The sequence below is a fragment of the Centruroides vittatus genome, unplaced genomic scaffold (genome assembly GCF_030686945.1).
Source record: "Centruroides vittatus isolate TY-2023 unplaced genomic scaffold, ASM3068694v2 scaffold_769, whole genome shotgun sequence".
NCBI lineage: Eukaryota > Metazoa > Arthropoda > Arachnida > Scorpiones > Buthidae > Centruroides > Centruroides vittatus.
Window position 1 is genome coordinate 4,108,397 of NW_027122717.1, and position 26,010 is coordinate 4,134,406.

Genomic DNA, 26,010 nt, shown 5'->3' on the forward strand with positions numbered 1-26,010 from the left:
AATCCATAAATTATGAAAGGTCAGCTGATTTATTTGGATTAGTCTCTCTAAACAAGAATTAAATTCTTATGGTAAAAGATAACTACATCACCTTTGACTTTTGTACTGGGATCAAGCCTTTGTGCCAATTGGACCCACATTATCATGTGCACAAATTCCTATATTGAATCTAATAAATTACTTGATTTTCTTGAAGCTTCTTGTCCTTTAATTTGATAATTTATGGAGATGGATGACAAGTCTTAATTTATGTTCCTATATGATACATTCTTTAAATAGCCCTTATACAGAATGCATTTCAGGTCTTAAACCCTTTTTCAGCTGCAGACTATTCCATAAGAAAACACTGGTTGTTATAAAAAATTTCATGTGAAGCTAAAGTTAAACCAAAAACTTTAGGATCCATGTTTTGAAATTTTCCAAAATCTGACTTCCTAAAACTGAACATATTTCATAAACTTATCCAGTCTGGATCTTTTAGTGTCAAGAATTTTTTAAGATAAAAAAAATTGATAGGTAAATTTCTAATACTTGATAAAATGTTTTTGATTATGCATTTGACCATCATCAATATCCATTAAGAAACAACAATTATTTTGAGTAATTGAATGTTCTTAAAATACCTAAGTACTCAAGCCACCATAAATATTCAAACATAATTCAGAAGCTGGATGAAGATCTGAAATTCTTTGTCAAACTAGGCTTATATATACACCACAATTTGTGAAGGAAACTCTGAGATACAGACAAATTTGTTCCGATGGTTAGACATTGTTTCTTCTATTCCTCAAGCAGAAAAACTACATAAATGAATTGCTAGAGAAAAAGAATTGCATTGGAATCTACTAGAAAAATTTAGGAAACACTAATGCTTTTGGAATGATTTTCTAATGTAATGCATTGTCAGAAGTACAGACTAAAGAATGGTGTCAAATGAAAATATGTTTAAAAGAAGACAAATTGTCACTGCCAATCTTTATATCAATGGCAGTTTATCAAGATAAGATGAAAAACTATTTGATAGAAATTGACTCTGAAAACCTTAGTAAGGACCCCAAGATCTCTATACTCAATAAGGTAAAAGCTATAGTAGAAGAATTGAAAAACTAGAAAGAATCAGAATTTCAAAGTCCTACTACAGTATTACCTAGATTAGTATACCTGTTTGTAAATGTTTAAGTGGTATCAAGTATTTGTAAAGATCATGCTAACACTAAAAAAAATATATTTTCAATATGTTAAATTTAATGCTAAACAATTCATATTACTAATGGAAGCATTTCTCAACCTGTGGTCCACAATGATGGGACAGATGGTCTCTGACGGCCAACTTAAATTTAAAAAGATTTAAAACTGAATTGTCATTGAGCAGTTTTATAGTTTATTTCCAATTTAATTAATTATGTTTCCATATGTATTCAAAAAACTTTCAGATTTATTATAAATGGCACAGTATGTCCCAAATGTTGGTAATACATCTATAGGTTTAAAAAAATTAGACCAATGTAATTTAGTGGTCTTTAGAATTTTTTAGATATTTTACTGGTCCTTGTGCTTAAAAAGGTTGAGAAAAAGATGACTTATGGAATAGAAACTTTTATAAACAATTAGCAAGGATCCTAATGGAATCTCCTATGGTGGGTAACAAAGCTGTGACACAGGAAGTGATTTTTGTGGGAGACATGTTGCCATGTCACAGTGGGAGAGCAGTCATCAGGGAGTCAAATCCCTGACTTTGGGAGACAAAATGTTTCCCTGTCTCATGCTATAACTAATGAGAAATGAGCATGCCTAGACTTATCTTGAGTACAGCCCTTGTTACAACACAAAAATAAAAATAGAGGAAAGTAGAGGAAAATAGCTTGTGGATAGTTGATAGGACACAATGTTTAATTTCATTAATTCAATTGTATGAACCAATTTGTAAATACACTATTAAAGAATATCACAAAAGGTACATAAGGCTATCACATAGAAAAGCTAGAAAAATAATCAATTTTTTCAGGAACTGATGCAATTTTTCCCTCTATATTATTATCTACAAAATCTTTGTAACCATTTATATTTATTTTGAATTTCAAAACTTCATTTAAATCAATCTAATTTTCTTTCACTTTACATTCACAGTGGAGTTACTTTTTCACAGGGCCAAGAGGATTCATCTAATGAATCTAGTAGTACAACCAATGAAGAATCAATAAACCTACACTGGAATTTATTTTTAAATATTTTTTTCTTCATTCAAAAAGAAAAGACAATGAAATTGTATTTAGGAAAATTTTGCTTAAAGAGATAGAAAAATATTGAATGTGTGGTTACTTTGCATAGTTCTAATTCAGAAAACATTGTATTTTTATTGTTTTCAGAATTGTATGATTAAATAGAAGTCATAGCTTTTAATATATAAAACACTGTTTATCCTTCCTCATTATCCATTCATTAAGAATTTTAACAACCAGCTCACTAAATTTTAAAAAATGGTAACAACAGACTTGCACAAGCCAGTTCTAACACACCACTGGTTACAGTACATTGTCTTAACAGTATGACTTTATTCCAAAGAAGTTGCAAAGTATCACTATGGCTCTTAGAACAAGTATATATTTTAATTTTTAATAAATACAGACATATGCATCAATCTCATATATCACAACTGTGGAAGATGTTAATAAACAGCATAGATTTTCTTAAATATATGAAGAAAACTGATGATGCATGTATGGTCAAAAACATTTTATCAATAAAAAAACAAGCATTTCCTAAACTAAGAGTGGTAACTTGTTACAGTTTATTAATTTTTTGTTATATGTTTAGCATATAGAATGATTTTAATTTAAATTTCAACAAGGATATCTTGGGATGAACATGGATATTATGTTAAATACACATAATACTGTAATTTGATTTTACGTTAATTGATTTTAGTAAGAAAAAACTATTTTTGCAGAAGGCTAAGGTATTTCCAATGTCATTCTAACTGAATTTAATTATACTTATTTTAATAGTCATATGCATAATGAAATCTGATTATTTTTAATTCATTCTGTAATGGAAAAAGGGAGACTGTAAATTATACATGTGCATTTTAGAATAATGGATTAATTCCATGTCCTACATTAAAAGCAGCACATAACATCCATAAACATTAATATTTGTAATACAAGAATTACATTAACCCATTTTAAAAATTAATGGTAAAAATGATTTAATTCTCAAAATGAGAATGAGAAAAAACGATTAGATTAAGGTATGAATGGTTTTAGCGTTCAGTTAAATTATCTGGACGGCAAATAAAGTTTAAAATGTAATATATTGAAAAATTTGGAATTCATGTCATTATTATTAAATAGCATTATAATAATTTAAATATATACAAGTTATTACAATTATTTTGCTGTATATATACATATATATATATAGAATAAGGTAACTTCGTTTCAAAAACATCCTTTCAAACATGAATCTGTCAGCAATCCAGGTATGTTGTGCCTACTTTCAAGACTCAAAACTCAACAAAATCAATTGGATAAAATCAACGGCAGTTGTATAACCTATAACAAGCTGGCAGCCAATATAGACAAAAAGAATTCAATCACTAATCATCTATAATTTATTATTATTATTTTTTTAATTTTAAATATTTGTCTGTCATAATTTATATTCTGTTATAAGTGAATATTAGCAATATATTTTTAAAAAAACTTGTATTTCAATGATATTCACACAAAAGATCTTCACACTGAAATCTTCATGTAATCAAATCAGAAACATAAATACAAGATACTGTAAGATATGGACAAATTGTTGTTTGACCAATGAGATATTTAATGTTTCTTCACATTTAATTTCTGTATTAAAAATAAATCTTTGATGTGATTAACATTTTTTATATTTGATTTATTTTGATGGAAGGTTATATTTATTTACAATATTTTGTTAAACTGTTTTGGTATTAGAGATGTGCATATACTTAACACATTAGACCAGGGCTGTCCAACTGGCGGCCCGCGAGCCGTATACGGCCCGCCAAATTATTTATACGGCCTGCGAGTACATTTTACTATGAATAAATTTATGTTACTAAATTATTATTATTAATATTAAACTTATTTTACAATGTGAAAATTACGGCCACAATGTTCTCATTAATATATTACGAATATTTTAAAGTTTTCTTTTTAGTATAAATGAAATATTTTTTTAATTAACATAAACTGACTTTTCATTTATCAACCTTCTTGGCCCCCGAAACGTTTGGTGAAGAAAATATGGCCCGCGGGCTATGATAAGTTGGACAGCGCTGCATTAGACAGAATTGTACAAAAATAAGAAAAATATCCAATATCAGTCTTGGATGTTGAGCTGTGGCTAACAAAAATCTGCAATTACGAAACCATTGGAAAAACCAGAAGTGCAGGATTGAATCAAATTGTTTAATGGCACTAACCTCTTGGGTCAAACTGCTGTATGACCAATTGGAAATGTTAAAATGTACGAGAATATATTTGTTGGAGTTGTATTATGCAAAATGCAGCAAATAAAGTTGATTAAAAACTCACTAAGTTGTGGGGAATTTGTACAGCAATAATTGAAATGATAAGGATATAGTGTGGTACTTTGTCAAAACTTTGCTAGAACTGCAGTTTTTTTAAAAATTTAACTCTGGCCCAAATTTAATTACAATTAATAGTTCATGTTGGCTAAGTTAACATACTGGATTTTAGCTTCATTCACTAATTTGAATAATACAAAATACTCACTTTGAATTTGGCTATAATTCAATAAATTCACATAAAAACTAGAGTTTTGAGAAAAATGTAAATTAATGTGTAGATTTGATAAATCCCCTATGATTTGATGAATGAATGAAAAAACTAAGGGTTATTAGCATCATATAAATGATACATATAGGAATTAAACTCTAATGTAATTGTTTGTGTCAAAAAATTACAATAAGAACTTTTCAATAATTTATAAAATGTGTCTAAAGCTATGTTGACAAGTGAGAGTGGAAAAAATTCTGACATGAAAATAATTATAACTGAAACATTAACAGATTTTCAAAATTGCATTCCTAACAGCTGTTTGAAGTAATATGCATAATTTAGACATTCTTCTCATGCACCACAACAGAACCAGTGTACATTATTGTATACATAAAAGATACTGTATGTTAGCTACTTAATTTAAAGACTGTTGTAGATAGTAAACAGGTTTTCAAACTACTTGTACTTGGCCAGAGATTTGATGTTTGCACAACTGATAATACTGAACCAAAACCACTCTGTTTTATCCATAAAAAAATCCTCTGGACAATCAGTAAAATCATTTAAAGACAATGATGACAACTGATTGATAAAAAGAATGTAAATAAATTGTCACTAATAATTATGGAATTAGGCATACAATTCTGTAATTATTATTGCAAAGCATATAAATAAGCATCAATATTGGCATAATCTGGAATTAGACAGTAACTAGAGAGGCACAGAATACCTTATGTACTTTTGCAGCTAATTACTCTTTAATCAAACTAACATTTTCAGCTGTATTAATAAGAAAAAACCTGATAAAGACTAATTAATAAAGCCAAAAATGTTAGTTTGATTAAAGAGTAATTTGCTGGAAAAGTACATAGGGTATTTTGTGTATCTCTAGTTATAAATAAGCATAGCTTAGAAAATTTTACACACATGAATCTTGTCTCCATTGTGCAATAATGTTAAAATTGTACAACTAAAATACAGATGATGGAGATCCCACATTAGAAAAAATTCACTTGTAACTGTCAAAAATTACATTTTAGTGTTAATTTATAGTAGATTTTGGATTTGAACTGTTCTTTTATGGAATGTAGGCAGGCATGTGTGGGTAACACTTGTATAAAGTAGTCTGTTAAGATATTTTTAACATTCCTCTTATATAGAGTATTAAATGGTTTTTTCCAATATGATTCATGGAAGAGGTACTTAGCAATACCTTGTGTTGTCATAATGATTTCCATTTCAAAAAGATTTTAGTTTCGTTTTTTGTTTTGGAAAATTTAAAAGTATCTTATTAAATCTAAATGTTTTCAAATTATTTGTGATCTCCAAAGCTTTACTTTAAAGTAAATATGTATAATTTTGAAAAATGTCTATTTTTTAAATGTCATTTCATGTCAAGTATTGAATAATAAATTTTAGGTACATAATTACAAATTTTCTAAAAGAAATCTATTAGAATCTTTCAAATAACGACCATAGAATGACAGATTACAATGTTTATAAATCAATGTTACAAATTTAATTCATTTTAAAAATTATGAGAAAACTGAATAAAATTTATTCCTTTCATTATTCCTTAAAATATTCTAAAGTTGTCCAAAGTCAAAGACTCTATCCTTTAATTTATCTAGAATTAATATTTTTTGTAATTAAAATCATCAACTTTTCTGATACAGTAGAGTCCCAGAAACTTGATCCTTGGTATATCAACATTCTATAAAACTCATTGGTGTCTTAAGAAAAACCATATTATTTAATTTTTATCTCTGTAACTTAACACTAGGATCAAATAATTTATTATTCTTCATTGGCAACACTTGATAACATGAATTCTCTATGTTAATGAAGAATAAAACCTCTTTTCTGAGATGCCACAGTAAAACACCACATCAAATATCACTAACTGAAAAGTAGCTATTAAATAAATTTTAATTTTAAAAATATTAGCTAACAACAAATAGAAATAACCACTATTGGTATGTAGTTAATATATACATGAATTTGCATATATAATATCTTTACAAAAATTTTGCTGTTTAGACTAGCATTGCTATGCCATAAAACATGTCATTCTCAGTAACTTATCATCTCAGTCCACATTAAGTAGAGTTTGCAGGAGTCTTCTGTAGTTGTAAATTTTTATCAAGATGAATAAATAATTTTGAGCCTCTCTTTTTTGGACTGCAATTTGAAAAAATTGTAGACCTATAAATTCCCACTGTCATCCATCCACCTTTCCTTAATCTCCAAGAATAGAGTTAGATAGATGAAAGATGAAACCAGATATGGAAACCTTAAGAGCAGGAGATCCTGATTAACTATCAGAACTTCTAATATAAACTAGAAGTCACATTATTTCACTTCAAAAATTTCCCCCAAAAGGAGTTAGATAGATGACCAGCATAACTCTATTGTTAAAGGAAAAGTATGATGTAGAGGGGCAAGCCACTACTATTTTGAGGTGGAGAGCATATATTTTAAATTAAATAAATTAAAAATATGATTAAAAATTGCAACCTGGCAATGTATGTAATGTATTGTGACAATGTACAATAAATAATTCCTTGTTTTCAGTTTATTTTTTGTTCAGTTGTATTTGCATTTTGTAGAGGTGGTTTGCCTTTTTATACTTTACACTTCAATAATCTATGTAGTTCCAATTACATTCCCAATACAATTAAAAAATCAAATTAAAATGTCACATTTTATGGATTCTCACTTTCTTAGTTACACAATTTTTTCTTATTTATTGAAAAATTGTGAATAAAAGATAACAAGAGGAATTTACCTTTCAAAAAGTTGGAAAAAATTAAGAAACTATTGAAAAAACACAAATATTAATTATAGAAACAAATCACTAAACAGCCAGATATTTATCAGTACCTGTTTTAAAATTAAAGAGAAACAAAAAAATTAATTCAAATTTGAAATGAAATCAAAACTGATCACATTTGTTTCTAAAACTTATTCAAAACATTTTTAAAAATATTTGTCCTATCAGGTTATCCGAGTTAAAAAAAATAATTTGATGATAGATGCATGTTATTCACCAATTTTAAATTGCAATTACAAACTCTTTGAATTAAAGGATGGTTGTATTAACCTTTCAGCAGTGGGAGAGTCAGGTATGGTTCTATCCCTTAGTAGTGGAGAATATACCCGAAAAATTTTTAAAGTATTTTTTCACGCAATTTTTCTCATTTCCGTTTTAGAAAAAGTATTTGTAAACAGTTATGTCTAGTAAAGAACTCTTTTTTTATTGTTACATAATTCATTTTTTATGTGAATTTTTTTTTGCGGTAGTTTTTGGCTAGATTTTGGTGATACCCCCAAAAGAATTTAACGTATATATACGTCCCTCACCACTGCCACATGATCGCCCTCGACGTATATATACGTCCCTCACTGCTGAGTGGTTAATGCCAGGGATGAGGATGGATTAGCTTCTGCATGGAAATTCTACATAAGAAAAATTAATATATAAAAATTCTTAGTCCATACCTGCCCTTATATTTTGATGCTTTTTCACATATTTATTTTATTATATTATTTATATAGTTATTGCTTCAGTGTATTTAGTATATTTTATTTTGTTATTTATTTGTTAATTTATCTATTATTTTCATTTTAAATTTGAATGTATAATGTTCGGACGTTTCATTGTTACAATTTTAAAAATACATTCGAATTCAATTACACCTGCAGATGGCCTATTCTATGAGGCTGAAAATGTTTTGTTAAACATTTCTCAGTGATAGGAGGTGTTTGATGTTTCATCAAGTCTTTGAATAGCTTTTCCTTCGTCTAAAGTCACTAAGGTCCATAATTTCCTTCGTCTAAAGTCCATAAATTACGTAAGGGTGATTTCAACCATTATAGACCGCCACCCACCCGTGTAAAAAACCGTAATATTTTCTTTAATCCCCTTCCCCATCTTACGTAATATTTAGGCATGATTTAAAAAAAGATTTTAACAAAAAAAATTTTTTTATGAAACCCCAAAAATCTTAGGTCCAAAATATATAATTATTAATTAGTTAATTAATATGTACTATTATTTATAAAGACTTTATGTGAACAAATTTAAAAATATAAAAATTTAATGAATTCGAATGAACAACTTATTTTAAGAACTTTATTTTTTAATTATTAACAATCTTTTCATTATTATCATCATTAATCAACGTCATAATATTCATTTTTATATTAATTTTAATTTTCACAAAAAGATGCAAAAAACTTTGACAGATCCACTAGCTAGTGCACGTGTAAACAGAAACGTCATACAAAACAAAACGAGAGAGAGAAACCACCAGACTGCCTTTCTCCCATGATAAAAAATGTGTAGAGCGTGAATCTGCTAGCGTTATTATTCTATCACGCCACACGAGATGGCATTGGTACAATGAGCACTCTTAATAGAAACCACCAAATTGAAGCCAAATTCAAAACTCCACCACTCAACGAGATCAAAAAATAAAAATAAGAATATTACGTAAGACGAGATCTATTACCCCCTACCCCTGAGTAAGAAATTGTAAGAAATCCTTGACCCCCACCCACCCCAAAATACCTTACGTAATTTATGGATGGCCCCTAAGGGCATCTTCAGAAAATACAAAAAATCCTTTGTGCTTTGCATCTGCTACCACAATTTTTTCCAAAATTGCCAAAGACATATGCATGGCAACAGTGATTACTTTTTAAAGTACAGTTTTAATTAGTAATTTTAAAGTTTTTCTTTAAAAAAATGCACCTTTGAGATTTAGAATTTATATCAAATAATAAAAGCAGATTTTAAATGCATATTAAGAATAATTATTTATTACTACTGTTAAATAAGAAACTTTTGAAAAGGAGCTGTAAAAATTCAAAAATGTTTAGATTTAATAAAATATTCTATATTTTAATTTAAACAGAAAAACCATAAAATTTTTGAAGTATGAAACAAAAATTGTGATTTGTATGTAAATACTTGTAAAATTTTTTTACAGAGTAGCAGATATAAATTTAAACACAGTATATTAAGGCATAGGAACATCTATTATAGAACAGAATATTCATTCAGGTGTTGCATTTCAAATCTGTTTAGGAATTTTGATTTAAGGAATTTAGACATTTTGATTATTTATACATACATGGTGATTTCATTCAATTTTGAAAACCAGAAAATTTATCTATATGAGCATTATATTTTAATATCTACAGAACAGCATATTTGATGTAAAGCAAAACTTTGATAATTACTATAATTTTTCCTTATTGTTGTTATGAGTATTAAAGTTTTATAATTAACAATGGAACTAAGTAAAAAAAAATAATGCTTTAATATATAAATACAACTATGAAATTTATACTGATTCCATAGCTAGAATCACCAAGAGAAGAAAGTGATACATTCTCTGGGTCTGGAGGGATTTAGGTTAGAAAAGTCACTGCAACCCTTTTACACTTTCATAATTTTAACAAAGTTTATAAATAAAATATATCTATCTTTTACTACTTAAAAATCAAAAAATTATTTCTATGATATATGAAGTCAGTCTGGAAAGTTTGTGAACTTTGCAAATAGAAGTTATTTGCATTTCCCTAGAAGCTAGTCAGTTTTATCACCCTTGGAGTAGTCCCCTCCTGAGTCTATGCACCAAATCCAGAATTTCTGCATGAAACGAATGCTTTCTGAAATACTTCTCTTGGGATGATGTGCAGTTCTACTAGTGAATTTTCCTTAACATCATCAATGGATTCAAAATGGCAACTTTTGAGAGCAGATTTTAATTTGAAAAACAAAATGAAGTCTGCTGTGGCTTAGTCCAGTGAATACGGATGTTCGGGAACAAATGAAGTCGAGTTCTTAACCAAAAACGTTTATGAGCAGTGATATGTGGGCAAGTGCATTGTCATGATGCTGTTCTCTTAAGTAGTCGATCTTTTCTTCCTCACTGCTTCATGAAGATGTTTCATCACCTCTAGACAGTATTCCAAGTGAATGACATCTTTCAAATTGAACAAAACCTTCACATTAGACCAAACTTGTCATGCCTTTATGGATTGTGGTAAAAATTTTCCCACCCACTATGATAATTAATGTTTTTTTCCACATTGTACCCATAGACCCACCTACTGGGTTATCAGAGTTTAAAAAACAATTTGATGATAGATGCATGTTATGCACCAATTTTACAGAGTAGCAGATATAAATGTAATATTAGTAGTACTGTGGGTAGTAGGAAACATGTCTCATCCCTGGTGATGATGTTTTTCATGAAATCATCAGACATAGCCCATCCCAGAAACTCTTCACTCACTTGACTCACTGAAAGAAAATTGCAAAATGAAATCAGTGTGTTTACACGAATGTAACACAGCAGCAAATGAAGATAGAACAAACTGCTTTTGGCAGATAGTACACAAAACTTGCCGCTAGAGAGCTATGCAAGCTGCATTCAGATTCAATTATCAGTTGGTATGCAATTTAAAAAATTTGCAAACTTTCCAGTCAGACCTAATAATTGGAGAAAACACCCACCAGAATGATTCTCAGTGACTAGATTCGTAGGAGTATATTAATCATACAGTAAAAAATTTATCACATAAGATAAGAGCAGAAATTAAAAATAGAATTATCTAGAAAATAAATTTTATATGTCATTCTTGTAATTTGGATTTTTCTGTATCTACAATGTTAATAGTAATTGATTAAATCAGAAAAATCAAGTCGTAATCTCTTAAGCAGTTATCTTCAAATTTGTCACAATCAATATAGTAAAATAATAGACTATCTTTTTAAGAATTAGGTTTATAAATAGAATAACAATCTGAGTTTATTTAAATTGAATTTTACTATTGAGTATATCTTAGGATAAAAATCTAAGTTCATTTATTGGACAGACAGGCTCGCTTCTAAGTTCACATATTTCTACTGGTTTTTAGATCTGAAAAAGTTTTTTGGTTGTCCCAATATCATGATTATGCAATGCTACTTCATTAATCATGAATACTTTCTTTGCTATCCTAAATTTAAAGGCATTGTTTAAAATATAGTAGATCTCTACTTTTACAGGCTAGTTGATTCCATTGAAAACAGTCATTATGCAAGTTGTTATGACGGAAATAGGGTGGGTTATTTCATAAATTTAGCATCATAAATTGAGATGGCATTTACAACTGATATGAAATCCTGTATAAAATTCATATCAGTTGTAAAACTGGGCTGTAAAGAAACAGTTGTAAAGTGGAAAGTAATGTACACATAAGTTGAAAAATGTATAATAATAAATTAGTAATTTACTTATTTACTGATCTGATTAACATGTGTAAAAAAAATGTCATCTTTTGTATCCATAATCATCATCCCATTCAATAGCATCAAATTTTGGAAAATTATTTTCCATAGTAGGAAAATTTATCATATACACTGTTTGTAGGAATTGTACATTTATGTTTAATATATTAAATGAATAATTCTGATATATTTTATCAATTGTATACAAGAGTCATACGATAAGAACTTTATGCTACAGGTTTGAAATCTAATCATACAATCATTTTCAATTGACAGTCTTTTTATCAGAATAACTATAATTGATTATGCTTACATTTCATAACAGGAATTTGATAAAGTGATAAAAAACATTCTGTCCAATTTCAATTACAAAATTCTAATAAATGATATAACAACAAAATTTTCTGGATAATTTAACAGTTGACAGATTAACATTTAATTTTTCTAACTTTTGCTGAAAGCAAAAAGTAGAATAAAATTGATTTCAATAAACTTTGTGATAAAATGCTTTGAAGTGTTATAAATAGATAGAAGTAAAAATGTTCTTCAAAAAGTATTCCTTTCTTCTTCAATTATTACTAAATAAGTTTTTATTGGATAAGTACATTATGTTATATTATGTTATACAAAAACAATTTTATAAAGCTTCCTGTAAATGCTATCTATCAAGTTCTGTCAGGATCTACTGTATTGCTATCATAAAAGCATGTCTATGATGAATCAATAATCTAATTGTATATATAATTTATCAAATCAATTGTAAAATAAAAGATATGCTATGTTTGCACAGACTTTTAAATGATTGTCTCAACTAAAAAAAAGCTACAGAACTCAAATGAAAGAAAAAAAACTATACGTCACTATGTTGTCCGATTATAGTTGTAAGATGTTATATTGATTAGAATGAGTTATTGTAAGAATAGATCTACTGTTTGGTATTGACTTGATGGAATTAATCCTTGAGACCCAAAAAATTTGATTGTATTGTACAAATCTGAAACAATATTTAGGAAATGTATAGGAAAGACAATGTTAAATTATATTAATTAGATAAACCAAACTTTAAGGTGGTTTATCCAGGAGAAAAATTTAAAATAGTAGGAACTGATGAAAATTGACAGTTTTATTCAATTAAAATACAATAAGACCATTTAAAATTTGTTATTCTACACAAAAATCATCAGTATAGAAAATGTTTTTCAGGTCCATCTATAGGTGGTTTGCATCTGCCTGTTCCCAATGCCATGAGGCTTCTTTCAATTTTGCATCTGGGATCCAGGGTGGTAATTTAGCATTCTAAGACCAACCCAATTCAACTGGATTCGGATTAATGATGATCAAAATGGCAACCCACCTTGTGATTAAAAAAACTTTTAATCCTACCAGCAATTGGACATTCAAGTTTATTTCAGAATTTAAATAATAAGAAGAAACCAAGTTATCTTCAATTCCATCATGTCCAATCACCAGGAACAAAATAGTCTTCCTTCATAGAGATGACTGTTTTGTTCCTGGTGATTGGACGTGACAGAACTGAAGACTATTTTGTTTCTTCGTATTTTTTAAATTGTAAAAATACCATTTTCCATTTTAATTGAAATTTATTTCAGAACTTTTTGAAATACAATATTTTGAGTCCATCCTTCCAAGGCAGGCAAATCATTGAGATTTGGGTGTGAAATTTTTACTGCTATAGATTTTATGATCTGGATTGGGAAAGGGACATAAATCATAACATGTTTGAAAACTAGCTCTGGTAAATAATTATCAACTTTACACAGTCTGTCCTTAACTTTTATTTATTGTCATAGTGAAAGCCAGGATGATGAAGAAATTAAAGTCATTTAATTGTAAAAAGAGCAGTGCCAGAACCATCCAAGGAAGCGTATGAATGGTTCTGCGATGTTTGCCCATCATGATTTCAGCATTATGTTATTAAACATATCATGTATAATTATTCTAGTTCCTTTAGCCAACCTTTTTTAGGGTCAAGGTTTCTGATGAGCATGACTTCAGCTCCAATGTTAACTTATGTGGTGGAAGTCCACTCATCTGAATTGTGTGCAGAAATTATCTTGGGTAGCTCATACTCATTCTGGTCATTCGAAACTGTGCTGTATAAGCTCAAATACATTTTATTTTCTCCAGACAGGGCAGCAACACTTTTATCATTTATGTTTGTACACTGCAAATTCTTTGGACACAAAATGGCTTGACACCTCATTTCATCAAGTGTTAGTGAATTGTTGTCTGAGCTAAAAAATTTCTTCTAGAGACCACCATGACACAGCATTTCTTGTGTACATGTGATTGAGCTTTCAATCATGGCTTGCTCTTGTTCTTGCTGCTCAACTTCTGCTATCATTTTGTAATAGTGTTTGAAAGAGTTCACCCCAGCAATCATGTCATACAGCATCACCATTAGCACTGGACTGGAAGTCGCATTTCCAGACATTCTGATGTTTGTTGCTTCTGCTTCTATAATCAAAAGCTGAGTATATGCTCACTCTTCTTCTGTCAAGGACCGTATTTGTAATGAGGTTGCCCATTGATCTTTAACATGTATGGTCTGCAGCCAGCTGGAGCTCCAGTCTCATTGGCAACGAAGGAAGTGAATGACAACACACTGTTGTATCTTTGGATGTTATTTAGGTATTCTCAAGTAATTGAGATTTTTCCACATAGAATGTTCTCAACAACCTCAGGAGAACAGGTAGAATACAACTTCACTTTTCCATTATGGCAACAATCACTAAAATGAAAGTTGTTTCTACCACCAATTTTTTTGCATTCAAAATGTAAAGCCAAACAACTTGGTTACAGAAGACAGTGGTCCAAGATCAAAATAATTTGGTTGAACATTTGGGTTGAGGGCTTTTTTTGAAAAGATGGAGTCATGCATTTGTGGCTAAAGGAATGACTAATGGCTCAATCTTGCCCTCCAAAATCTGAGTCTAAAATCAACAGCTTGCTATAATATCTGAATGGTTCCAATTTCAATCTATCCTAGAGCCTCTGCGATATCAAGAATTTGTTTTTCTTGAGACGAATCAATGACAACTTCAATCATTGTTGTCATAACGCACGTTCTTCCTCTGTGAAAAACAACATGCCACAGAGGATCATTCTTCTACTTCTAATCTCAGTTGCATTCTCTAACACTGGTAAGACAGTAAGGCTTTTTTCCTCTGCTTTCTTGGCTGTGTAGTTTTATCACTAAAATAATTTTCACTTCAGTCATCTGTCTAGATGTTGAGAGTAGCAGATGCTCAACATCTAGACTTTGCTCCTGTTCCTCAATGTTAAATAAAAAAAAAATGAATAGTTAAATTGAAAATAAGCTAATTATACTGTAATTAGTATGATAATTAAGATAAATAGTTTACAGTAAAAATCAATTATATGAGGGGAAAAAATAAAAATAAAAAGCATGCAGATGAAATACTGTTTATAATGGTCAAAACAACAGTGAACAATGTTGTTATAAACACTTAATATTAACTCTTTAAACTGAAAATTTCTTCTTGCTACATATCTGGACACAATATTGTTTTTACTCTTGAAACTAAGCTTTAGTGGTGGCAAGTCTTCTAGTCAGTAGTGGAAGAGTTTAAATCTGTTTTAGGTGAGGAAAATGGCATGAGGGAAGAATCAGGATTGTCTTGCTGCTATTATTTGTGCAGTTGTTTCTCAATTATTATGCTTTTAATTATATTTGCTCTTTTATAATATTAAAAAACACTTATTTTGTGCTTTTATTTAAAATAAAATTATTTTCAATGGAATGATTATTTTTAAATAGTGAACAATTCACACTTAATTTACTTTTTGTTAGCAATTGTTTCATGCTTCTGTTGAGTTTTGAGAGTTTTAGTTATGCTGTTGATCATGTGATGATTTTTCTCTTTTGTTTAGAATATTTTACTTGTTTCTTTATATTCTATAACCAGTTTCCAAAATGTAAGTCATGAGAAGAGCTGTGGGGGTTGAACAGATTTTACAATCACCTGACATGTCTGTTCTGTAAATTTAACATTGTATCTTTGCCACTCCACTACACCACACCTAAACCATTGCTCTTTTCTCAAATATCTCTTCAATGCCATTATCTCTAGGGTAAGATCTTTATAATTTGATACTTGAACTGTATTTTTAGCTCAACCATTTACTCAAATTAAATCAGAAAAACTGAAACCCTCTTTCAAATAATATACAGAAAATTCATTATATACTGAATGAGCAAAAATGAAATGCCAATATATTACAGTTATTAAAATTGTTAGATACCATAATGTAATGTTAAAATATTGAATTTTATACAAATCACAAATGATAATATTGGTCTAAGTCTTAACTGTTTTTAGCAATAATAAAGTTTTAGTAGTCAAGCACAATACAATGCTTATGATACATTTGAAGTCATACCACATGTAAATAAATTCAATGTTGCTTTTATGCACTTACAGTATGTCGTTAAAATATACAACTTAAACCTCTCACTTCCCCAACTTCTGTTTATTGTGCAGATACATTGCCAATTACACTACTAACTCCAGACTCATCTTTTCTTCTAGAATAATTTAAATTATTTGATTTAATTCAAAAATTAAATAAATATAATTATCAAATTTATTACAAGATCTAACCATCTTCTTTTAGTCCAAATTACATAATATCTTAGATACCAATTAGCCACATTCTATCCTGACTGTCAATCCTTTCATCTTATCACTTGACCATTAAAACAGACTCATTTGCTAAAAAAAGTGTTTCATTATATAATTAACTGACAACTACTTTTTTCAAAATAGTTAATTACAAATGAGAAAGAATATTTATGACATTTATTATGTATAAATCATAATATTGCAAATTTCATAAGCTATCTAAACTAACTTCAAATGAAGCTTCTAATTCCTATACAAATATCTGTATCTGATGACACAAAGTTGTAATAATTTGATTTTTTAATAAACTGAATTTAGATATTATGGTCAATAATTATTCATATAAAGTGAATACTTTAAGAAAAATATTCAATCTCAACAACAAAAGAAAAAAAATATTTTTATCAAAGCAATGTCTAACAACATATCAATGTAATAACTAAAATCAAAAAATTGAAAAGGAAAGTTATTGATAGTATTGCATTTTTGATCTAGTATCATTCAATTGTCACATTTATTCATAACTGTCTAAATGATTTTTAATGACAAGAACTTTCTTAAAACAAAGTCAATGAAGATATCTCAACATGATTTATATTAGCTGCAAAATTTTTTTTTATAGAGAATGCTAATGGATCATTTGGAAATGGAGACAGTAAGAAATGATTATCATATCATTGATTAAATATGTATTAATTTTTTGTTTTGAAAAAAAATTTATTTAAAACATTATTTTTAACCCCATGACATATATCACAACTGTGCTTGCTGAATAAGAAATTTTAAGAAATTTATTTGAAATTTATCTACAAAGATTTAACATTGAGAAAGAGAAATTAATGCATATGCAATAAATAATATACTATCAAACTGATTTGTAAATTAATATATTTTCATCTCTAACAAGTATGACATTTCATATATTTTTTTATTGCAGTTTCATGATAAATAATTGTTATGATATTACTACTACAAGAAATACATGTAACAGAGAGAAAACCCAACAACAAATAGAGAAGAAAGTGATAATGCTAGTAATATTAAATATATGCTCATATTTTATATTTGTTCAGGTTTTTATATTTTCTTATTTTTGAGAAATTTTCCTCTTACTTTTATTATTTAGAGTATTTTTCATTAGGCATTTGTTATTTGATTAATAAGAATTATGTATTAGTAAAACTAAGATAATATAATATGTTCCAAATTGGATATTTATATCATCAAATGAGTATAATAGATGTAAATACATTTGCTTTTAATAATATAATAATAAAGTATATTTAAAATTACTATAAACACACAGCAATACACATCAATATTAAGTGTAACTTTTTTCATATTATAAAAATATATAAATAAATAACGACTAACCCGTTATAAAGCTACGATCGGACTGAAGGTCCAGGTAGCGTAACTGGTAACGTGTCTGCACGGATAGCAGAAGTTGCGGGTTCGAGTCCCGCTTCGGGCCGATTTCTTTTCCTCCAGTTCCAAATTATTAAAATTATTTATTTAATTTAATTATAATTATTAAGTTTAGTAAAAGATGGTGCCTAACGCCAAGCTCTAGTGCCAAATTGTCTTATTAATTAGTTATTTATTATAGCCAAATCTAGCCCGAGAATTCGGCTCTTGTGGATGTATAGCTTATAAAAATATATTTACATCTTATTCATTAAATTAAATTTATTTATATATAAATTTAAACAATTCAATTCATATCATGTAAATAAATAAATATTTTGTTAAGATAATTCTTAAATGAATCAATTTTATTTCATTTAAATTTCATTAATGAATTTAATAACATTAGTTAACTTAAAACATGTGGTCACAAATTATATGTCAATACTTTTCATATAAATAATTTTGTGGAAAATTATATATATTCAATCTACAAAATTATTTAAATTACTACCATAAAATAAGGATTAATTTTTATATCACTTATATTTCTCATTGTAATTTAGAAGCCAGACGTAATAAACTGTGCTAAGCACTAATACATGATTACAGGTAAATTTTACTTAACTACATTACTAAAAATTACAGAACTATAAATGCTACAACTATAAGAGTTAATAAAATGAAATATTGTTTATTGAATTTTGTTTAAAAAAAAAAAAAAAACATAATTTAGAGATATAAAAACAAAAAGACAGTTGTTATATCAGGAAATTTTTATCATCTGCTGCATACTAAAATCTGCTAAATATTAATAAATCAAGAATCAAGGCTTTTGTTCTTTGTTTTATATATATAAAATTATTACTAATTCATATTTATTATTCATTATGCAGCTGGAGGAATTCCAATCATTATAGTCCTTACCAAAATGTAATATTTCATCCCTTCTTAATGTAATATTAGAAATGAAAAATTCATTTTTCAGATTTATTTCCTTGAAAGGTTATTGACTGATTTTTGTATGCAACTGAATTTTAATAATTAAAAAATCTAATCTGCTTAAAAAAATTAAGTTTATTTTTAATTTATTAATGAATAAATTAATATTAATTGTGTAATGTACAGATTTGCATAAATTATAGGAATAAAATTGTTTTTAACATAAATTCTGCACATAAAGTTTTGATATATGGTTAATAATGCATTCAGCACATTTCCAAAGAATGTAGGATGATTTTGAGGTCAAACATCTCTCTGTCTTTAGCTCTATAATAATATTAGCTCTATATTAGTCTCGGTCTTATCTCTATCTTAGGACGGACATATTTAAACTATAATTTATTTATATTTTGTATATTAGTTTAAATTTAATAGAATAAAAAAAGAAATTTTTAACACAAGCATTGTTCTAAATTTTATTTAAGCTGTTGTGATATTTTCTTACTCTCAAAACTCTATAATCAGTTTAAATAATTATTTCTGAATATAAAAAAGAGAGATTATTATAGCTTTAATATTGAAACATGCTTGAGAATGCAATTCTATATTAACATATTCTATCTTATTTATTACATGTAAACAAATAAGACAGCATAGTCTTATTGTTTTTTTATCGTAATAACAAAACTAATAAAATTAAAGCAAATGCAGATGTAAAACTCAAAATCACTAAATTATATTATTCAGATAACACTGTATTGATTGTAGAAATTAAATGTGATTTACAAATACAAAGGAACTTATCTTAGACAACCATCTAAAATTGTATAAAAACAGTCATTTTTCAGACATGGTTTTAAAAAGGAAATATACTTTTTCATAGCATTCAGCATTATACTAATAAACATTTGAAACTTGCTTTGTATTTATACTGTTATTTCCCATTCTGACATTTAGGAAATTCAACAGCTACATGAGAGATTTCTCTTTCACTGAAGATTTTTTATTTCCATGATTCGTCTAAATTTTGTCATTTCTACAGATGTCAGAGTAAAAGCTTGAATTCTCTAGCCTGATATTGATTAAAATTCTAACATGTATGCTAGAGTCTCACTCAAGACTTATTGTTGACTCATGTTTACATTCACATTATGTAATGTTTATTTTACACATTTTCTTTTTTTATAATGAAATATATTTTTAGCAGATTCAGACCCTCTCTAGGCCTCACATTTCTTTCTCATTCATTGAGAAGCAAGAATTAACTGATTTTGGTTTTCCCCACAGTTAAATTCCTTTGCCAAGTGTTGTGATTTTCTAGTTTCAATTTGCTTAACAACAAATCCTTTACTTTAAAATAAGAAGAGAAAGTTTCCTTCTGCTGCATATAAGACATATTGCTTACACTGAACAGACTTAAACATGAAACTGTAAAAATCTTTTAATTCTCAGAAAAATGTTATTATAAGGGGAAATGGATCAAAAAAGGGGCAAAGACAGATCCAGCTAGATGTGTAGCCAGCCTGATATGCACTGTAATTTACAAATTTAAAACTCACATTATTATTGCAGTATTTAAGATTAATTTTTAAATTTGATTTTATTCTAAATATAATAGGGTATTCTAAATAAATTACAATAATTAAAAATTTTCAAATTCTTTGCACTCCTTCCCTAAACTGAAGAGATTGTTGTGCCCTAAGATGTTATCAGCATCAAAAACAGAAAAGAATAAAGACCCATTAACAATAAACTTTGCCTCAGAATCCACTGTCCTGTTTTCAGCTGGTTGTTAGTAGAAAAAAATTATGTTTAAATGCAATTTTGCATTTACAATATATAGTACACAGTATTCCACTTTTAAACCATTTGCAGTATACATGGTAATTTAAAAAATGTGTCTTTTGCAGTACATTGAATAGATGATCTTTTCAAAGAGAATCAAATTTGACTGATCATATGGGCTAAAAAAAATCCATTCTGGAGAAAACTGATCATATTGTCATAATGAGGATGTTCTCCTGAAAAGGGTGGTCATTTTCAGAGGTTTTGCTATATGTAAAAAATGAAGGATGTAATGTAATATGAAAATATCTCTTTATTTAACATTAAATACATTATGTTATTTTATTTTCATTATTTACTTTATTTTTATTATATCCTTAGAAAAATAAATGTTTATAAAAACAAATAATAGAAAAACAAAATTTAAAAAAAATCTGAATATAGCTGGTTAATTATAGAATACTCAATTCTTAATCAAGTATTTTTTAAGTAAGTATTTCTTTTTCTAATCCAATATTTATTTATTATGTATTGATTACTATCATGTAGGTATAATACCTATATACAATAGTAATTGGATATACCTATTACAGTATAAGGAATATACTTAGTAATGGTAGTAGTAGTAATAGTAGTACACCAAGAGTGAAACATAAATAACCAGTAAATCATTATGCATAAAATAAAAAAACTCAATAAGTTAATAAAATTAGAAACAAAAGTTAATAATTATTAATGTCTTTTAATATCAGAAATATGAATCAGAAGTTTGAATTACTAAAATAAATGCCAATGAATAAAATCTTAAATAATAAAAATTTATTGACTTTTATAAAATTATTAGAAAAATCCCAGATATTTTTGTGATGATACCAATGATGAATGCCAGAAATAATCTGATCTTCATTTGTTAAATATAATGTTTTAAATCAAATTAATGCCAAAAGTAGTCTGATTTATGAACAGTGTTTCTAAATCAGATTACTTTTGACATTAATGCTTTGTTTCTTAAATATCTATCTCAAATTGAAGCAAGAGGCTATGTAACAAAATATTTTTAAAAATAATAATAGTAAAACTAAAAATATCAAAATATAACAAAGTTAAAAATTTTTAAAGTACAGTCATGTTCTCTTTACTGTCTATAATTGAAGTGCTTGAATTCATAAATCTCTAAATTCATTTCTTTTGAGATCTAATGTTATTCTACTTTTATAGAGACAAATCCTTTACTTTTTGAAGAATGCATTCTCAAGACATGAAAAAAATTTTTTTTCTTTAGTGTGTGTGTAAAAACTTTTGCAAATTAATATATATTTATAAATATACTTGATGTATGTCATGTATTAATAAACTATTTATACATATTAAGAAAAAATTAGATAATGTATTATATGTAATATCATGCACAATTTCACAACATTTAGTTTGTATAATATATATATATAGTATCATAAAAATGATATTTGTAAAGTGGAATAATCAAAAATAGATTCATTACCTTTGTTGCGAAATAATCCAAATAGATCTGCATGCAAATGAGCAAAAAACTGTCCAGCTATAACATTACTGTATTTGTTTACTATATCAATGTACTTTTCATTAAATCTTTCTTGATATAAAGATGGATTTATTTCATTCCATACTCCTCTGTTACTGTGTCCTGGAGATACATGTCCAATTATGTAAACCTGAAACATTTTCAAATTATCAGATCAGAACTTTGAAAATTTAACATACCATATTTACTCACATATAAGACAAGATTTTTATTCATTTTCCACTGGTTCAAAAACCTAGGTTGTCCTGTACGTGTGAGCAAAGGATTTTGGGTTTTTGCAAAAATTTTTGCATTTTTTACTGGATGCTTAACTTCTGGTGTTTAAAAACAAAAGTATTTTATCTGGGTTGTTTCAGTTGTTCTTGTGTACTGTCAGGAGTAAAGATGAATAGCAATAGGAAAAGCAAAGCTTTTGAATTGAATTCTAAAATCATACGGGAGCTCGATGTAAGTTTTAATCCATTCTCACGTGAAAACAGATGGATTACTTAGGAATCGGAACTCCTTAAAGTTTAAAATGACAGTAATTTTTGCGGGACAATGTGCGGGTGTACTATAGATTACTCCCTATGGAATTTCAGGACTTTGATTATATATTTGAACTCAGGGGACCGAGACGAGTTTAACGGTACCCTATTTTTGGACCGGAAACAAAAAATAAAAAAGTTATCACACTTTTTAAGTTACCATACTTTTTTAATGCTCTCATGCAGACGGCACCGTAGTTGCTAGTATTGCCATCTTGCGGTAAAGTCTGCAAACCATGACGTCGGACTACGGTCATCTCCCGGAGCGTTAAACACGCAATACGAGAGTGGAGAGAGCGATGCGACTTCCGATCATCGCGCGATCACCATTTCGGTTAATGTTACTTATGGCAGCGAACATGGTGGCCCGACTGACCTCTCATATGGGCGCCACCACACGCCGCCATGTGATAAACTAGTGATCGATTCACGGTAGTTCTTGAACAAAGTAAAAAAAAGGGGGAAAACGTCTAAAGGCAATTTTAACGGCAAGCCACGCGACTCCCGATTGCGATAGCGAGGCTGACTTAGCGACTCCCTATCATCGCGCGATCGCCGGAAAAAAATATGATGACTTTTTTATTTTTCGTCTCTGGTCCAAAAGTAAAGTATCGTTGAACTCGTCTCGGTCCTGAGTTCAGATATATACCCAAACACACGAAATTCCATAGGGAGTAATCTATAGTATACCCCAATGTGCATTTATGTGCATTTGATAATATTTTATTTGTGATGAAATGAAATAAAATTAGAATTGTATTAATAAATCTTATTTTCTTTATTTTGATCTTTAAGGTCACACCTCGTCCTATATGCGAGATCATCTCATATGTGATTAAATACAGTATATTCTGAAATAAATTAAAATTTAAATCTGATGTTTAATATAAGCAAGATGATCTATTAAAGAAGAAGATAATTTATATTAAACTAATCATCTTACTTCAGCTTTTAAGAAAAATTTGTTTTTCAAATTTTTGCCTTTATCATTTCGAACAACCTTTTGATTAATTAATTATTCTGTGTTTGGTTAACACAGGCAAATTATCTTACAGTTATTATTATTATACTAGCCTTCTGTATCTTTGTAATTACAAGATAATACTAAGCATTATAATAAAATTTAATCTAAATTATAGTCACTATATTACTAATAAATTTGAGAAACTTTTATAGACATAATTAAAATGACATGTTTGATATATTTTGGATATTACAAATGCAATATGCAAAACCTATCAAAACCTGTATTATTCTGTATATAAGTAAATTATTTTTGAGAATATACACAAATATCTTTTATTAATTTTTTCTTATTACTTGTATTTGTTTTGTATTATTATATTTGTTTTTTTATGAATTATAATCTTATTTAAAGATTAGTATTATTTAGAAAAAAATTTTGTTTTACACAGCACGAATGCATTATGAGCTATATACAACAAGTTTTAATTTCACAAATCAAAATCATTTATAATATAAGTAATGAAATTAACCAGTACAGATAAAAGACAAGTAATGAAATCTCAGTATGAATTTCCTCGTCTATAAAAATGGACTTTCCAGTTAAAATCTTCGGAATAGTCTTGGAAAGGATATAAATAAAATTTGATAGAAATTGGTTTAGCCATTCTCACATGATACTTGAACAGACAGACAGGCAGAAAGAACCAGTAAATTTCAAGACAATGCTATAAAAACTTCACTTATTGAAATCATAATTCAGTTATAGTTATCTTCAGGTAAATAGGCATTTTTAAGCTATTGTTTATATAACAATAAAATTTATCTCTGAAATAATGCTTTAAAGTATTTCAATCTCTTCAGCTATTATAAAATATACTATGTTAGGAATTCCACCCATGTCTATACACTCAAACCTGTTTTTGTACGGTCTTTTTTGTGCGATTTTTTATACGTGCAATGTGTTTTGTGCAATTATATTTGTGCAGTATACCAATTTGATTGAAATTCACATACCGCACACAAAAAATCACACAAAACAAATCGCACAAATAAAAAATCACACAAAAATAGACCACACAAAAACAGGTTTGTGTACACAATACAAAAACTTTTTAGTTTATCTCCATATTTACAAAACACAAGCATATATATATTTTTAAAAATCTTTATTAACAATAAAAAAGTTCAAATTCTGAATCTTGTATAACAAAAGTATGTTATCACTTCAAAAGTTAAGGTTTTACAAAATCAGTACTTGGTTGCTCAACCAATTACATCAATAACTTCTTCTACTTATTTAGGAATGCTTTTTCAGTTTTTCAATTCTTTGTTGTTTCTAACATGATGCAGCGTAATCCAGTGACCACTTGGCTTATTTTCATTTTTATTTCAGTTGATATGTGTATACATTCCATGTATCAACTGAATCTTTTCCACATTTTCAATTCTTTCTTATCTAGCTTGATCTCAATGTTCAAAAATTATGGCTATAAATCCAATAATTGAAGCTCTCGGGATGTATGGTGCTAGCCCTCAGAATCACATTTCTGAGATAACTGAATTTGAATGTTTGAAAAAAAAATCCCAAAATGATGAGATAACAGCCACATCTACAGGTAATGTTCAGAGAGCAAAAATATTAACACACAACTATTCACATGTTTTAGGACTTTTTCAAACATTCAAACTCAGAGATGTGATTCTCAGGGTTAGCACTATATATCTCTGAGGGCTTCAATTCATGGAATTAAACAATCTATTTCATCCAGAAATGCTCAATGCATGAGAATGATTTTCGTAGACTGATAAAGTCAACTGCAGCAATATTTCTGGTGACTGCATTGTCCATTAGTATAAACTTTTTGCAAAGATTGTGCTATTTTGTAAATAAAATAAAAAGTTTTTGATAATTATCATTGCATAAAAAGTTGTATTTTTGCTTTGAATACTGGAGTTTATTCTCTCAAGAACTAGTGTAGAATGCACATTATAATAAACATTCAATTAAATGTTTTGTTATAACCAAATCAGTTATCTAAATTTTAGGGCTTATCACACTAGTGAATATGATATTACCAAAAAATTTCTTTATTTTGTATCTAAG

The 26,010-nt window shown here is 28.0% G+C and overlaps 2 protein-coding genes across 2 annotated transcripts in view; one reads left to right on the forward strand and one right to left on the reverse strand.

Annotated features, from left to right (window-relative positions):
• Positions 1-26,010, forward strand: part of LOC136989799 (uncharacterized) — a 59,225-nt gene that overhangs the window by 25,892 nt on the left and 7,323 nt on the right. The gene's annotated exons all lie outside the window — the stretch shown is intronic.
• The window catches only part of LOC136989787 (acid sphingomyelinase-like phosphodiesterase 3b), a 73,444-nt gene that overhangs the window by 5,308 nt on the left and 42,126 nt on the right, over positions 1-26,010 (reverse strand). The window contains exon 5 of the mRNA XM_067288060.1: positions 22,354-22,543. Within this exon, the coding sequence (XP_067144161.1) occupies positions 22,354-22,543 (190 nt within the window). The remainder of the gene's footprint in view (positions 1-22,353; positions 22,544-26,010) is intronic.